At 49.2% G+C, this 17848-nt stretch overlaps 1 protein-coding gene across 4 annotated transcripts in view; it reads left to right on the forward strand.

The window, feature by feature from the left end:
- LOC147733584 (protein regulator of cytokinesis 1-like) overlaps window positions 1-17848 on the forward strand; it is a 544834-nt gene that overhangs the window by 286721 nt on the left and 240265 nt on the right. For all 4 annotated transcript variants that reach the window (XM_086958174.1, XM_086958175.1, XM_086958173.1 and 1 more), the window contains exon 9: window positions 8193-8288. In XM_086958174.1, the coding sequence (XP_086814300.1) occupies window positions 8193-8288 (96 nt within the window). The remainder of the gene's footprint in view (window positions 1-8192; window positions 8289-17848) is intronic.

Raw genomic sequence — 17848 nt, forward strand, 5'->3', positions numbered from 1 at the left:
AGACATGATCTAGCTGCAGATTCCTTACCGACCTATCTTTTTTGCACTGCGTACATGTTTTTAAGGTTAGGCTCATCCTTTTCAGGACCGTAGTTATTCTAAACACACCATTGTCAGTGCAGTTCATGACTCTGTGCTACTGGTGTGGAAAGTCATGAAAAGTAACTGAAGTTAGCTCTCTGAGGTGGCACCTATATAGGTGACGCAGGTGTCCATTCCAGCGCAGGCAATGCCAATGGCGCATTGCAGAGTCGACAGACGCCACATAACTGCGTGCAAGGGTATTGCTCAAAGAAAAGTCTGCTTTATCCAGCCTGACCTCTGGGAAATATAAAGGTAAGGAATCTGCGACTAGATGATAGCTCTACCCGATAAGGCGTTACCGAAGGGGAGTTGCCAATTTAGATTCCTGCCTCGTCTCTACAAGCGAGCAATCTGTGTGCTCTGCTAAGGGAACAAGTCTAAAAGATTGAGCTGCTTTTTTTCCTCGTTGGAGAATGAGTCCTGTCGAAGTGCATTGATTCTTGGCAAGTTTTAAATAATTGTTCTTTTCTGATGGATACATCTGCCAGTGGATTCCTCACCTTGTGAATATCCCCCTGCGTCAGCAACGTTCGGGAAAATTCTATTGTAGCTCGCTGGCATGGACGACGTCACAGGAGCACGACATCGCGCCTGGCTCCGCCGACGTCACCGACACCATGATAGACCCACGCCGGCGTGATGACATCAGTTGCCTTTTTTCCGCGTCGTCGACGCTAACTGTTTCGAGGGATCTTCTGTTGCGTTGATAGTAACTTTGTTACCATTGTAGGTTTTCTGTATCTTTCCAGTATCACTGTCTTCTGTCGTGATGTCGTCTAAGAAGACTGGTTTTAAGCCGTGTGGTGAATGCAGAAGAATTATGTCCATCACAGATCTGCATGACGAGTGTTTATGGAGCCTAAGTTCAGATCACGACGTCCAAAGTTGTCGTTCCTGTTTGAAAATGAATCCGAAGGCTCTTCATGAACGTGAGGCGTAACTCCTGGTTGCCAAATTAAAAGGTAAAGGGGCCAAGAAGAATTCGAGATATAGGCGCTCGAAGTAGAGATCGAGGTCGGCTTCGAAGTCTACTTCAGGTCATGCTTCCAGTCATCGAAGAAAAAACATAAGAGTACGCATGGATCAAGGCACCATTCGGGAAAGGAGTCTGATTCGAGGGCGAAGTCGTCTGGTCGACGAATTTGTAAGGACATGGTATCTCCCTCTACAGAGCGAAATCCGGAAGCTGAGGCCTTACCGTTGGAGTCGCTGGAGCATTCACCGGCTCCAGTATCGAATCCTTTTCCGGCCCAATCGCAGTCTTCAGAACATGAAGAGGTTCCTGTTCCGAAGGGCTAGTCGACTCCGGTTCACCAATCCGAGGAACAAGAAGAGTCTATTCCGGTACCCCTCTGGAGCACCGGCTGGTCCCATGGGTCCGTTGGCATACAATTTGGGAGTCCCCCAGCTTATGCTCCAGCGCCTTTCATGCCGGCGCCGCCTTGGCATCTCTTGGCGCCGCCGTGGTCACCGACGCCGTTTACGGCTTCACCGGCTCAAGACCGACCTCGGGATCTTCCAACTTGAAGTTTGACGCCGGCCCTTTCGGAGTAGATTCCGGATAAGACGACGTCGCTTCGGAAGGAGAGGTCGAGGTGTGAGCGGAGTCATAGGGTTGCTGAGTTTGAAGAGGGTGAGCTTCAGGAATCAGAGGATTATTTCGATTTAAGAGAGGCAAGTGGTCTTGAACTGTCCCCTGATTAAGAGTTAGCCTCGGTGTTACATGCTCCGTCTAAAGATGTGGCACCCTATCATGTTTCTATTAAAAAGGCAGCGGATTTACTCAATTTGACTTTGCCCAATGCGGAGTATAAATCGAACATTCTGACTGAAGTCCTCCATTCTCCTTAGTCTGTCTATACTTCCATTTACTGATGCTCTGACTGATCCAATCCTGGAGGTGTGAAGTACACCTCTTACTGCTCCTGCGGTTTCTAACGCTATTGAAAGGCTTTACAGGGTGGCTCCTGGTGACCCTGACTTTTTGTCCACCTATCCCTTGCCGGAGAGTTCTGTTGTGCAAGCTGCTTGCTCTAAAAAATCTGCAGGTGCTTTTCCCCTGGTACCTGGTGATAAGGATTCCAAAAAGCAGGACCAATCTGCAAAAAAATGATTCATCAGGTAGCATGGCCCTTAAATCTACAAATGCCACTTGCTTACTGGGTCATTATATACATGCGTTGATGGATACTGGTAAGCAATTGTCTCCTAAACTTCCTGAAGAGGATAGAAAGAATTTTAATGAGGTAGTTGCTGACACGCAGGCTGCTACTCGACAGGTCATACAGAGCGGTATGGACACAGCGTATTCAGTGGCTAGGGTCGTGGGGTCTTCAATTGCCACCAGAAGGGCTTCCTGGCTGGAGACTACTGAGTACTCAACAGATGTGCAGGCTGCTTTAATGGATTTGCCCTTTGACGGCTCAGGCCTTTTCGGAAAGAAAGCTGATGCTGCATTGGAAAGGTTCAAAGACAGCAGGGCAAAAGCAAGGTCTTTGGGATTGCAAATTAGAGGTTCTGTGAGCAGAAGGTACAGGGGCTTCGGAAGATCTTCTTTTCGTCCTTATAAGCAGACACAGCAGCAGCAGAACTATAAATCCTACAGGGGCAGACAAAGAGCTCATCCTTGTAGATGTCAGGCCTCCTCCTCTTCCTCCTCCTCTTCTTCTACCCACCCCCTCCTAAAATAGCACAGCAGTCCTAGATCCGCTATTCTGGATCATGCGGGTCTTTTGGGGGGCCGGCTTACCTATTTTCTGCAGGATTGGGAATCTGCTATATCTGACCTTTATGTTCTCAATCTCGTAGAGAATGGGTATGCTCTTCCCTTTTGGCATTTTCCCCCAAATTATCCTCCTTGCCAAGGGTTTTGCACGGAAGACCACCAGCTGCTCCTGCAGGAGGAAGTCCTGGCACTGTTAAGAAAAGGTAAAATAGAGGTGGTTCTGGAGCAGGAAAGGGGTCAGGGATGCTACTCCCGGTATTTCCTGATCCCCAAGAAGGAGGCAGACTTCATCCAATCCTATATCTAAGGATCTTGAACCTTCTCCTGAAGCAGGAGATGTTCAAGATGCTCACCCTTGCACAGATTCTCCAAACACTGCTGGAAGAAGACTGGATGGTGGCGATCGACTTACAGGATGCTTATTTCCACATTCCCATTCTGAAGTCGCACAGGAAGTATCTCAGTTTCACGGTGGGTTCGCAGCATTACCAGTTTGCCGTCCTTCCGTTTTGTCTTACTACTGCACCTCGTGTTTTCACCAAGGTGATTGCTGTGATGGCAGCACATCTCAGAAGGTCAGGGATACCAGTATTCCCTTATCTGGACGATTGGCTGATCAAAGCGGAATCTCCAGAGAGAGTGCTCAATCATTTGCAGGACACAACGCAGTTGTTGTACAGGTTGGGTTTCTCGATAAATGTGCCCAAATCTCACCTGGTGCACTCCCAGTGCAACCTGTTCCTATGTGCGGTACTGGATACCACTGTGTCGGGCATTCCCTCCACCACAAAGGATTCTCGACATACAGGAAAAGATTTCTTTATTTTACAATGGAGCGGTCGTTCCAGTCCTGAAGATCCTACGTCTGCTCTGTCTGATGGCTTCCTGCATTCTGCTGGTCAACCATGCACGCTGGCATATGAGTGCACTCCAGTGGTGCCTCCGCAGGCAGTGGTATCAACACAACAGATCTCAAGGAGTCTTTGAGGATCTCCAGAAAAGCTGCGGCAGATCTATCTTGGTGGAGCGTGGAGGGCAATCTGTATCAAGGAAAGCCCTTCCATCTGCCTCCATTGGTTGCCGCAATGATAACGGATGCATCCACTCTAGGGTGGGGTGCTCATCTCTGGGATCTGGAGATCAAGGGTCTTTGGTCTCCAGAGGAAAGGTTGCTTCACATCAACCTTCTGTAGTTACAGGCAATACGTCTAGCACTCAAGGCCTTCCTCCCTCCCCTTCGGGGTTGGTCAGGTCAAGTCTTGACGGACAACACGACCGCCATGTGGTATGTCAACAAGCAGGGAGGAGTGGGGTCGCAGTGTCTCTGGAGAGAGGCTCTGCGTCTCTGGTCCTGGGTTAAGGACCATCAGATTTGTCTGATGGCAAATAATCTGGCCGGAGTTCTGAACGTGCGTGCAAACGGTCTCAGTCGGCAGTTCTCTTCCGACCAAGAGTGGAGGCTTCATCCAGAGGTAGTTCTTCACGTCTTTCGGATGTGGGGAACTCCTCAGGTGGATCTGTTCGCCACTCAATAGAATGCTCACTGCCCATCATTCTGCAGCCTCCAGTTTCCGATGCAGGGAGCCTTTGGGGACGCGTTTCAGTTGAGTTGGGGCTCACAACTCCTTTACGCGTTCCCCCCCCCCCCCCCCCCCCCCCCCCCCCATACCCTTGATTCCTTGGACTCTGAGGAAGATTCGCCAAGACCTGGCCCAAGTCATATTGATCTCCCCAGACAGACCAAGAAGAGTGTGGTGCACATATCTTCTCCACCTCTCCTTGTGCCTGCCGCTCCGTCTACCTCTCAGGGCAGATCTCCTCTCTCCGATGGAGGGGCAGCTTCTACACCCCACCTCCAGACCTTACACCTTCATTTCTGGAGATATAACGGGGCAACCTGAATCTCTTCCACATGACGTGGTGGGTGTCATTCTATCGGCCAGGCGTGATTCCACCAAATCTATCTATTCTTACAGGTGGTCTAAATTTATTACTTGGTGTGGGGAGAAGTCCATTGACCCTTTGAAGGCTCGATTGTCTGACATACTTTAGTTTGCTCTTTCCTTGGCTCCGCAAGGGTTTGCTGTAGCAACAATCAAGGGTTATCTTTCGGCCTTGTTGACATTTCTCTGCCTACCGGATCAGCAGTCTTTATTTAAATCTCCTGTGGTTTTAAAGTTTCTTAAGGGCCTTACAAATACATTTCCTCCTACTCCCTTTATTGGGCCTCAATGGGACTTGAATCTTGTGCTTACTTTTTTGATGGGTTCTCCTTTCGAACCTTTGCACAAGTGTTCCATGAGACTTTTAACTTTTATGACAGTCTTCCTGGTGGCAAGGAGGGTAAGTGAGCTTCAAGCTCCTAGTTCAAAGCCCCCATTCTTGACCATTCATGCTGAACGAATAGTTATTAGGACCAAGGCTGCTTTTCTGTCTAAGGTGGTAACTCCCTTCCATCTGGGGCAGTCCATTACCCTTCCTACCTTCTATCCTCCCCTTCATCCTTCCAAGGAGGAGGAGAGACTTCACCGCCTGGACCCTAAGAGGGCAGTGAGATTTTATCTTGATAGGACAAAAGACTATCGAGTGGATGACCAGCTCTTTCTTGGGTTTGCTGGCTGCATAAAAGGAAGAGCTGTGCACAAGCGCACACTTTCAAGATGGATTATACTATGCATCAAGATCTGCTACTCCCTAGCGGGTAAGGAGCCTCCCGAAGGTATAAGAGCTCACTCTACTAGAGCAGTCATTAACATCTGCTTTGTCTAGGGGTGTTCTTTTAGAGCTTATTTATAGAGCGGCAACTTGGGCCTCCCTCCACACTTTTGCGAAGCATTACTGCTGGGATACCGAGGTGAGGAGGGACGGCCACTTTGCGCCCTCTGTCCTGCAGGATTTTCTGGTATATGGGACTGCTGTGGGAATCTATTCACAAGATGAGGAATCCACTGGCAGATGTATCCATCAGAAGATCAAGTTACTTGCCTTCGGTAATGCTACTTCTGGTGGATACAGTGTCTGCCTGTGGATTCCTCACATGCCCACCCGCCTCCCTGTTGTCCACTCTTCTATTCCTGAGATGATAGCAATGTTTTAATGTTTACATGTTATCTTCAAAAGAAATGTGTGTTGTACATGTTTTGCTATGTTGTATTCACACTATGTGCGTTACCTTGACTATTTTGTACTGTGTACACTTTGTATATTTTACTGTTGTCTGTCCGTGTGCCTCGAAGCGTCAGAAAAAAGGGCGGAACTGATGTCATCACGCCGGTGTGGGCCTATTATTGTGTCAGTGACATCAGCGGAGCCGCGCGTGATGTCGTGCTCCTGTGATGTCGTGCTCCTGTGATGTCGTGCTCCTGTGATGTCGTGCTCCTGTGATGTCGTGCTCCTGTGATGTCGTGCTCCTGTGATGTCGTGCTCCTGTGATGTCGTGCTCCTGTGATGTCGTGCTCCTGTGATGTCGTGCTCCTGTGATGTCGTGCTCCTGTGATGTCGTGCTCCTGTGATGTCGTGCTCCTGTGATGTCGTGCTCGCCGGCGAGCTCCAAAATAATTTTCCGAACGTTGCTGATGCAGGGGGATATTCACAAGGTGAGGAATCCACAGGCAGATACTGAATCCAACAGAAAAAGTGTTACCGAAGGTAAGTCGCATGTTCTTCTGGGGCTTCATCTCTTTGTTGACTGTTGACTTTTCACATTTTATAAAATACGTTTTTTGCTTACTGGCTTTGTGCATTATCAACATTAGATAGCCTTCCAGCTTTTCTATGCATCTTCAGATCCCATATTGTATAGGTTGTGTGTGTGTGAAGGCTAAGGGAACATTTATTCATATCCTATGCGTTTTTTCCACTCTCCTGCTCAAACGAAGACATTGCTTGAGGAAAACATGAAGTATGTGGGTGCAGACATGCCGTCACACTGTGTCCAAGTGCATAATACCCATAAACAGTCCGCTCAACATAGCCTTGCGTACATTTTTTGTGTTTTGCTAAATGGATTAAGGCTACCCATACAATCTGATCTTGCTGTGCCACCAAATCATTGCTTTTTTAGTACAGGAAAATTATCTGGATTTGAAGAACATGCAGTAAAAATGTATCTTACAAGCCTTTATATCTTAGTATATCGATCATGTATGATAGAGCGGCCTATACATTTTTGATAGCCCGTCAACACTTTATGGGTTGCACTTACGCACAGCGCGTCCCACAATTTATTGGCACACCAACTTAGTTGCATTGCAGTTTTCTTTACTTGAGATTTTTAATGTTCACATATTCATAGTTTGAGGAAACCGGTATAGTTCACAGGGGGTTATCATGCAACTTCTTAACATGTATGTTCTGTTACGCGCTGTTTTTCATAAACTAGGCATGTAATGTATTGAATAGTTACACTTTCTCATGTGGTATGCAAAGGAGGATGTTGACCCACTCAGCCTGCTGATCAGCTGTCCTTTTTGTAACCACTTGTTTTGAAGCGTCTTGAATGGTCCGACTCCTCTGTTTCCTAGATTGCTATATATTTTTTTTGTACAGTATGATCTTAACCTGGTGCTCACGTTTTAGATTGGTACATCTTTTGTGCCTTTGCACAGTTCTTGGAGTTTGAAACTTGTCATGCTGAAGACAGTGCCACTTTTTGCTTTCAGTTAATCTATACATGTCACCTAGCTGTAGGACCTTGCAGTTCATCCTCAGTTGGCCTCATTGTGCTTCAGACTAGGTCCTCCATTCTATCAAAGCTGGTTCCTTTTTTCACAGTGGACAACACATTTCTTAGCTGACCACCATCCCTCCTCTCTATCCAGTGAAGCAGGGAAAAGACTGGTTAACTAAGTGAGGACCCTACAGAAGCAGACTCAAGACATTACCAGGGTAATCCACCAATAACCTAAAGCTGATGGCTATTTGCCTTGCCCTAAAAGCCTTCTACTCGCTTGTCTGTGTAAAAGTGGTCCTTGTAAAGACAGGTAAACGGGACAAGAATGCACAACACACATACTTTCATTCCTCCTACCTCCCAGCACTCCAGATGCATAATCTGATTGAATTGGTAGGGCGCTCTTATTCCCTACTAAATCTTCTGCAAAAAGAAATACTAGTTATGGAGAACTAGGATTACAAGTAGATGACTGCCTGGTTCACTTTTCTGTGCAATGTGTATGGCTATAGAAGAACAGTTTAGTTCTGGAATAACCAGCACATGAAAAATAGTGTGGAAATGATTAAAAGTGGCCATCTTTCGAAATGTGCAACTTGTTAAGAGATAAATATCGTTGAATTTGTATATTTTTTTAGAACATGCTAATTTGACATGTTAATATTGTGTTTTACTATTTCTCTAATTTCTAAACACTTATTTTCTCTTTAGAAAAAATTTGAAGACCCTAGTAGATTGGCAAACCGAGGAGGTAATCTTTTAAAAGAACAAAGAGAGCATTCTGCACTTCTGAAAAAGCTCACTAAGGTATAGTTACCAGGATCCCATTACCTTGTGGGTTCCTTTTTAAGGCTGTTATTTCGTATCGGTCTATGATTTTTATTGATTCGTGGTGTTTAGCTTTGGGTGCATTGTTTTAATCCCTCTGTGTAGATTAAATGTTCAAATGAGTTCTGTTTATATTCATATTTGGAGGTAAATGAATTAATTTTACTGTTTTGAATCTCCTCATTTTTGTTATTTAGTACCTTTAGCCAAACAAGTTCCATTGTTTGTTTTTTGTCATAATGGTCCTTTAGCTGTACTAGGGAAAAGATATTGTAAGTATTTGGAATCACATTAAGGGAATACAGTTAACAAATGCATCATCACACCATGTGCCTACTTTCAGAGTCATCTTGCTTTGCCTTTTGATGCTAGCAGGTTAACTGATAGTGTTAAAATGGTACCTTTTTTCTCACTCTCTGTAATGTGTATGCCCCCAACCAGATGCAAGATCGATACCTACAATCGCTCCTACGGGACCATGTGCCGCGGGGCGATCCCTTTCTGATCCTTGGGGGTGAGTTTAACCTAGTCTGGGACCCGAGGGTGGACCGTAGCGATGCCACGTTTACCAGTGCTGGGGCCATGTCATCTGCGCTGCACACCCAAATTGCGGAGTTGGGGCTGCTCGATGCATGGCGCTTCCATTCCCCGGATTTACGAGACTACTCTTTCTATTCCCATGCCCAGCGATCGTACTCCCAGATCAATTACCTTTTTTATCACCCATACCCTGCTGCGCGACCTGTTGGGCGCCTCCATGTCCGATATTTCACTCGCGGACCATGCACATGTTGACTTGACACTCCAGGACCCGCGTGCTGCTGTTGTTCGCGAGTCAGTATGGCGCTTGCCCCCAAGCCTCCTTCGAGACCCGGAAGCTGTTGACTGTATAAGGGCTGCCATATATTCCTATTTCCTCACCAATTAACTTCCAGAGACTCCCTTCCTGGTATTGTGGGACGCCTTTAAGGCAACCATGAGAGGCCACAACCACACTTTCGATAGCCAAGGCGCGCAAGGCTCTGGCCTTGGAGGATAGGCTGGCAAAGGATATCAAAATGGAGGAGCGTAGGGATCAGGGTGGCTCCTCGCTAGCGTCTAGGAGGCGCCTTGCCAATCTTCGAGGGCAGCTGCGACTCTTGCGCGCTAACCAGGCTGAACACTCGCTGCTAGCCCTCAAGCAAAAGTACTATCAAGGAGGGGATAAGGTGGGTAGGTTGCTTGCGGGACGTCTACGAGCACGCGCGGCTAAGGCTCATATAACGACGGTTCAATGGTCTGACTGGGTGAAGGTCACACTGGAGAGGGACAAGTGAGACGTTCCAGTCCTACTATTCGACGCTCTATCGGAAAGCCTCCGGAGATTGTGGTGGATGTCCTAAATAACTACGCGGGGGCGACCCTTCATCCACTTCATGCTGCTACTCTGGAGGACCCCTTCACCCAAGAGGAGGTGCTGGCAGCCCTGAGGGATCTTCCCTTGGGGAAAACCCCGGGACCGGATGGTCTGCCCTTGTCTTTTGATCGTATGTCCCAATCCCAGCTTTGGCCACATCTCTTGAGACTATATAATTCCTTACGGATACTGAGGGGCCGTTCCGTGACATGGGAATGGCCGAGATAGCGTTGATCCTGAAGCCAGGCAAGGACCCCACACAGTGTGCAACGTACCGCCCCATCGCTCTGTTGAATACTGACCTCAAAATTTATACTAAACTCCTGGCCAAACGCCTTGATCCTCACATGCCAGGCCTGGTGGACCAGACCAGGTCGGATTTATTCGCAACAGGCAGGGGGCTGATAATGTACGCAAGATAGCGCATCTGGTGGGCAAGGCGCGCCACTGGAAGATCCCTGGGTGCCTTCTCTCACTGGATGCGGAGAAGGCCTTCGACCGTGTGGAATGGAAACTTCCTTCGGGCGGTCCTAACCAAAATTGGCTTGGGGCAGAACATGATCGCTCGGATGATGGCGCCTTACCTTACCCCACAAGCTCTGATACGGGTCAATGGCCGGCTTACAGAACCATTCACTATCCACTGGGGGACCAGGCAGGGGTGCCCCCTTTCGCCTCTGCTTTTTGCCCTCGTGGTGGAGCCACTGGCGGAAATGATCCGCCAGGCACCATATATATCCATGGTATTCAGCTGGGTGGTCGTGCCAACAAGGTGGCGTTGTTTGCGGATGATCTCATTCTTTCCCTCGCGCGTCCTCTGGAGTCCCTCCCCTCCCTGCCCTGCATGCTCTCATGTGCCTCTTTGAACGTGCCACTGGCCTTCGGATCAACCACAGCAAATCTTGGGCTCTTAACTTAACTATCCCGCAAGACGAGATTCCGGCCCTGGAGTGCTTGGTCCCATTCCAATGGACTGCCAGTTCCATTCGCTACCTTGGCTTCCAGGTGACTCCTACTCTAGACACATGGACGCAGGCCAACTGGTGGGAATGCCGGAGGTCAGTACTAGAGGACCTGCGACGTTGGCGCCCCTTGATGCTGTCATGGCTAGGACGACTTCACGATATTAAAATGTCGATCCTCCCGAAAGTCCTATACCTGTTGCAATGCCTCCCCACTCCTGTGCCGTTACTTAGTATTCGCTGCCTTCAGCGCGATCTCACAAACTTTATATGGGGTGGCAAGAAACCTTGATTCTCACAAAAGCTTCTGATGGCCCTTAGAGACAGGGGAGGCTTGGTGTGCCCCATCCTTGTAGAGTACTATTGGGCAGCTCATCTGCGATGCGTACTGGAATGGGGGTCCCCGAAAGCAAAAAGCGTTGGATGCACATCGATCGGGCTGTGACGGGGCGAACTATTTGGGACCTCATATGGCACCATCGGGCAGCACGCTCTCAGAGCGCCTATATCGCGGTGCCCACAAAAACAGTCTTGGACATCTGGGATAAAATTGCCTTCCACAAAGGGCTCACGTCCTTTCCTTCACCCCACACCTCGATTGAGGGGAACCCGTCCTTCCCACCGGCCCATCGCACTCTGGCCTTTTCACTGTCGGAGGGGGACTGTCTGGTTCTAACGGATCTGTTCGGGGGCTCATTTAAATCCTTGCCCAGTGCAGGGGGGAATTCAGGGTTCCGCCGACCGCAGGGCTACAATATGCTCAACTAAAACACTGGGCAACGGCAGCAGATATGCATCAGGCGGCGACTAGGGCTTTCACTTTCTTCGAACGCTTAGCCCGCTATCCCATTGAGTCTAAAGGACTTACATCTTGCATTTATCAGATCTTGCAGCATACTCATCAGCCACCTGCCCACCCCTGCCAACCTCACTGGCAGGAGCTGCAGGGAGAGGAGGTCTCCCCTAACCAGTGGACTAGATTATGGCAGGACATCCCCAAAGGTTACCGTAGCATCCCGCAACAGGAAAATACTAACAAGCTTATGACCCAGTGGTACTGTGTGCTGGAGATGCCGCTCTGCGACGGGGGATTTTATGCACATATGGTGGGCTTGCCCATTGCTCACGGTCTTCTGGACGGAGGTCCTTAGCCACATCAGGAGGGTGCTGGGAATTCCTCTGCCTGACGGCCCTTGCACAGTCTTGCTGGGTATCAAACCTGCTGGTCTGAAGGCGCTGACCAGGAGTGATTGGACGCTGGCACTCCAAATGTTGAGTGCGGCCAGGCAGCTAATTGCACTATACTGGAAAAAACCCGAGACTCCTCCAATCACTGCATGGTTTGTGCGTTTGTGGCACGTATGGAGCTCTTTACAGCGCCGTTGCAGGCAAGCGATACATGGTATAAAGCAGTTTGGCAACCCCATATCACATATTTATGCAAAGTAGAACATGCGGGACAAATGCCCACCAAACTAAACACTGCGCCTGTTTGCTGATGCCATCGCTCCCATGGACCCAAGCAGATTGCTGACCTAGCCACCTGCCTGTGCGTTATCCCTGCGTAGCCATCCAGGGTAGAGCCCAGTGTCTGCCCCCTCCATCCCCGACGCACACTATCCTCACTCTCTCTCCCTGCGCTGTCTTACCGCCCTGACGCTTTCAGAAGCGGTCGCTCCCCACGCTCCCTGCTCCAGTGGTATCGTTGGCTGCACTCGCTGCTTTCTCTGTGCTACTCGTGTGCGCTAGCTGCTGCCTGTCATAGCGCTAGAAGCATTACCGAGTGTTTATAATTATTAATAGCGCTCTGTCTGCTAGCTGCTGCTTGTCATAGCGCTTGACTTCTTGAAGCATTATCGAGTGTTTCTAATTAAGTGTCTGCTAGCTGCTGCTTGTCATAGCGCTTGACTCCTTGAAGCATCTTCGAGTGTTTGTAATTAATATTGACGATATCCAGAATTAAGCACTGTTTACATTCTTATGCGCAGGCCAAGTTGTACGCTCGCTGTTGTAGCTTTGACCCTAATTAACATCGTTTGAACTTCAATATCTGTAGCGCTTACTTCTCTGAGTGTTTAAATCAATCTATTACTCGCTGTGCCCCATCCTGTAGCAATTTTCACTTTAGCTGCCATTTTGTGGTAGTTGTTCCTCGGAGCCCGTCTCCTCCGCCCCGATCCCGCCTCCCAGCTGATCCTCCCTCGCCCCTCCCCCCCACCACTATCCACATATGACAGATGCTTTTACGCGCAGCGGTCGCGCCCATTGCGCGCCGAAGGTGCGCCAAAGGTAAGCCCGTCTACACCCGTCCGCGCCTGTACCGCGCCCAGCGCCAGACCCCCTGGTCCCCGCAAAACCCATTCCACCCGCATAACGTATGACGCCGGTACCCTCTTCGCCCTCCACTCCGGGCGCACACCTCATTGCTACAAAGCTACCCCAGGACTCACCCATGGACCATTCGCCTGCCACTCATGCAAGTTCACCTGCATCAGGACCCACATCAAATCCACTTCCCCCAAAAACATCTCCGACCCTAACCACCTGAAGTGCATCCTGCTGAACACCCGCTCGGTCCGCGGACACGCCACTGAACTCTGGGACTTACTCGACACTACATCGCCCAACGTCGCCTTCCTCATAGAAACCTGGATGAACGCCTCATCAGCTCCCGACATCGCCATAGCCATCCCAGATGCCTACAAAATCATCCGAAAAGACTGCACCAACCAAACAGGAGGAGGCATCGCCATCGTCCATAAGAACACCATCCGAATTACGACCAGCTCAGACGATAACCTCGCGACCGCCGAACACCTTCACTTCCAGATCCACACCGACCCCAGGAACACACTTAGAGGCACCCTCATCTACAGACCACCAGGAACCCGCACACAATTCAACGAAGACATCACTGAATTAATCAGCCCACATGCCCTCACATCTGAGGATTACATTCTATTGGGAGTCCTCACCTTCCATCTGGAAAAGAAAAACGACAACACCACCACCACCACCCTTCTGGACAACATGGCAAACCTTGGACTCAAACAACTTGTTGACACCCCCACCCACCTAGCCGGACACACGCTCGACCCTATCTTCACCTCCAGCAAGCACATCTCCTTCGATATCACCACAGCTCTCTATTGGACGGACCACAGCTGCGCCCACTTCAACTACAAAAAATCCACGACTCACAACCCCCCACAACCTATTCCTCGAAGAAACTGGAATAAAATTACCACTGACCAACTCTCCACATCGCTTAACCAAAACCTTCCGACCATATCATCGGACCCAAACCAAGCTGCCACCAACTCACAGAATGGATCACCCACAGCGCTGACTAATTAGCACCCTTGAAAAACCACCAGATCAAACAAGGGAGCAAAAAGGCCCCCTGGTTCAACGATGACCTTAAAAAAATCTAAAAAGTTATGTCGAACCTGGAGAAAAGTCCCAGCCACTGACAACCTAACCACCTTCAAGAACGCCACCCGCAAACACCACCAATTGATCCGATCCACTAAAAAATCAGCTTACAAGGATCGACTCTACAACAACGCCCCCAACAGCAAGGAACTATTCAACATTGTCAACGATTTTACCAACCCCACCGCCGGCACCAACGACATCTCTGCCTCCCAAGCCCTCTGCGACTCCTTAGCTTCTTTCTTCCACAACAAAATCGCCGCCATACATAACAGCTTTGAAAACCAGACCGAAGAACAGACCACTTTACCCACTCCCGACCCAAAACAGCACTCTCACAACCTCTGCGCCTGGAACCCTATCACTACTGAAGACACCATCCCCCTGATGAACTCGATCCACTCAGGATCTCCAACCGACCCATGTCCTCACCACATCTTCAACAAATCAGACTCCATCATCGCACCACATCTCCGCGATGTCATCAACTGTTCCTTCAACTCCGCTACCTTCCCGGACAGCTGGAAACACGCCGAACTCAGCGCCCTTCTGAAGAAACCCACAGCAGACCCCTCTGAACTTAAGAACTACCGCCCCATCTCACTCCTCCCATTCCCTGCCAAAGTAATTGAAAAAGCCGTCAACAGTCAGCTCGCCGCCTTCCTCGAATCCAACAAATCACTCGACCCTTCACAGACCGGCTTCCGAGCCAAACGCAGCACCGAAACAGCCCTCATTGCTGCTACAGACGACATCCGAGCGCTACTGGACAACGGAGAAACAGTTGCCCTCATCCTACTTGACCATTCCGCCGCCTTCGACACAGTCTGCCATAGCACCCTCACAACGACTCAACGTCGGAATAAAAGGAAAAGCTTAGGACTGGATCATCTCGTTCCTCGCCGGAAGAACCCAGAGAGTCCGCCTTCCCCCATTCAAATCAGAGGCCACCGAAGTCATCTGCAGCGTACCACAAGGATCATCACTCAGTCCCACCCTCTTCAACGTTTACATGAGTCCCCTCGCATCCATCGCGCGACAACACAACCTCATCTCCTACGCAGACGACACCCAGCTGATCCTCTCCCTCACCAAAGACCCAAACACCGCAAAAACCAATCTACACGAAGGAATGAAAGAAGTAGTCGAATGGATGAAAAACAGCAGTTTAAAACTAAACTCGGACAAAACAGAAGTCCTCATCTCAGGACTATTCCCTGCTGCCTGGGACAACTCATGGTGGCCACCGACCCTTGGCACAGCACCCATACCTACAGATCACGCATGCAACCTAGGCTTCATCCTAGACTCCTCCCTCTTGATGACCAAACAAGTTAACGTCGTCTCATCTTCATGCTTCAACATCCTACGCATGCTCAAAAAAATCTTCAGTTGTATCCCCACTGAAACAAGAAAGACAGTCACCCATGCACTGGTCACCAGCCGACTGGATTACGGAAATACCCTTAGAGCAGGAACCACAGCCAAACTACAGAAAAAACTTCAACGCATCCAAAACGCCTCAGCCAGACTCATTCTAGACATCCCCCGTCAAGCTCACATTTCCGGTCACCTGAAAGACCTCCACTGGCTCCCCGTCAACAAGAGAATATCGTTCCGTCTTCTCACCTACGCACACAAAGCCCTCTACGACCTAGGATCCGAATGCCTCAATACACGACTGTCTTTCTACACACCCGCCCGACAACTACGATCATCCAATCAAGCCCTCGCCGCAATCCCGCGCATCCATAGATCCACCATGGGAGGAAGATCCTTCTCCTACTTAGCGGCCAAAACGTGGAATTCTCTCCCCACTCACCTCCGCCTTACACAGAACCACCTCTCCTTCAGAAAACAGCTGAAAACCTGGCTTTTTGATAAGTAATGCACCCACCCTCCCTCAAGCGCCTTGAGACCCTCTGGGTGAGTAGTGCGCTATACAAATTCTAGAACTTGAACTATTTCCTGTCACACTCTTTCTTTTGCCTATTCTGTTCTCTTTGTTCTCTCCGCTCTTCTGCGGACTTCTAGCCCCTGTTGGGATGAAAAGTTGGTTGTGACAGTCTACTTAGAACGCTGTCAGCCTAACCACTAAGGTTTCCGCTGCGGTGGGGGATTAAGATGTTTCACCATGTACCGTCCAATATGCGGCCGGCCCCCTGTGGGTTGTAGGCTTAACGCTGTGTAATGCTCTGCTTTATCCCTGGAGTGCTGATGTAACAGTTACAGTGCCTGAATACGCATCCGGCCCTGAAAAGAGTTTTAGGCTAAACACTGTGTATTCTCGACCCTGCTCTATGCGACATCCCTTACCCCTAAAATAAAACAGATTTGAAGTAAAATGGTACCTTTCATTGAGAAATACTGCATTGTTAGTCCTGTTACTAGGAAAATGGTGCACTTTTTCTAGCAAAGAGTCAGGCATTCATAGTTTTCACTATTCAGACGATAACTTACATGATAGCTGATCTCCGTTAATAATGGAGTCTTTGTGCACATTGGGGGTCACAAGACCCCAGTTTTTCTTTTTAAGACCAAATCAAAGAAAACATGTCTTCGAGATGCAGCATGATGTATGTTCTTATGTACTATACAGGGCTCGACAAATCCACTCGCCCGCTCGCATTTGCGAGGAAGAATGGATGAGGACGAGCTATTTTTAGGTCCTACTCGCCCTTTCTGGCGAGTAGGAAGTCAAACTAACTTTTGTCCTCGGTCTTTGAAAACAGAGCAAAAGTGACAAGTTAACACGATTTAAAGGCATTTTTATTGCTCACAAAGGGAAAGAGCAATAAAGATGCCATTAAATCTTGTTATCTTGTCACTTTTGCTCCGTTTTCAGAGACGGAGGTCAAGTGGGTTGCAGTCAGGTCGAGGGGATTTTCCATGGTACTAGACCTTTAGGTCTAGTACCATTTTTCGGATTTGTCGAGCCCTGCTATATATACATATGCGTGCATAAACTGAATGAAGGTCGCCGAGCGCTGCAGACGCCTTGAAACACAAGAATTTCCACTTTGGTTTCCCCACGCATTTCCAGCCCAGGTATGTTGAATCCTGGGAGTTGTAGTGTTCGCTACCTTACACTACAATCAGCAATGCGATCACATGGCTGGGGGAGGCGTGCTCCTATCAATTAGGGAGAGCTGCAGAGACTTAATATGGCTGGGTGCTTGGACTTTCAGTTAAGCAGGGGCGTCTGAGGAAGGCTCACACCGAAATGCATTACGCCTTACCTGCCAGCAAATAAAGAACCTCTCCTTCAAATCCTCGCTTGTGGCTCCTTCTTTCAGTCTTCACTGGAGGTGGTGTGTGATGTTATTCGTGTCGACCAGAGACACGTTAAGGAGCTCCCGCTTCGGAAAGTTGGCTGCCCAATCCTGGTGCCTGCGCAAGCAGTTTTTTTTCTCGTCAAGTTATTGACAAAGCGGCAGCTCACCTACAGCAAAGCAGGAAAGCACGGGACGCTGCGCTATAGCAGTCTGTGACTCCACGGATGGTGCGTGGTGCACTGTCACCAACCCACGACCTGGCGGACCTGTACCCTGTAGGGTGAAGCGGAACAGCGGGGACTTGAGAGGCTCTCATGCGTGCATAAGCTGAATGAAGGTCGCCGAGCGCTGCAGACGCCTTGAAACACAAGAATTTCCACTTTGGTTTCCCCACGCATTTCCAGCCCAGGTATGTTGAATCCTGGGAGTTGTAGTGTTCGCTACCTTACACTACAATCAGCAATGCGATCA

The sequence above is a fragment of the Lissotriton vulgaris genome, chromosome 2_1 (assembly GCF_964263255.1).
Source record: "Lissotriton vulgaris chromosome 2_1, aLisVul1.2, whole genome shotgun sequence".
NCBI lineage: Eukaryota > Metazoa > Chordata > Amphibia > Caudata > Salamandridae > Lissotriton > Lissotriton vulgaris.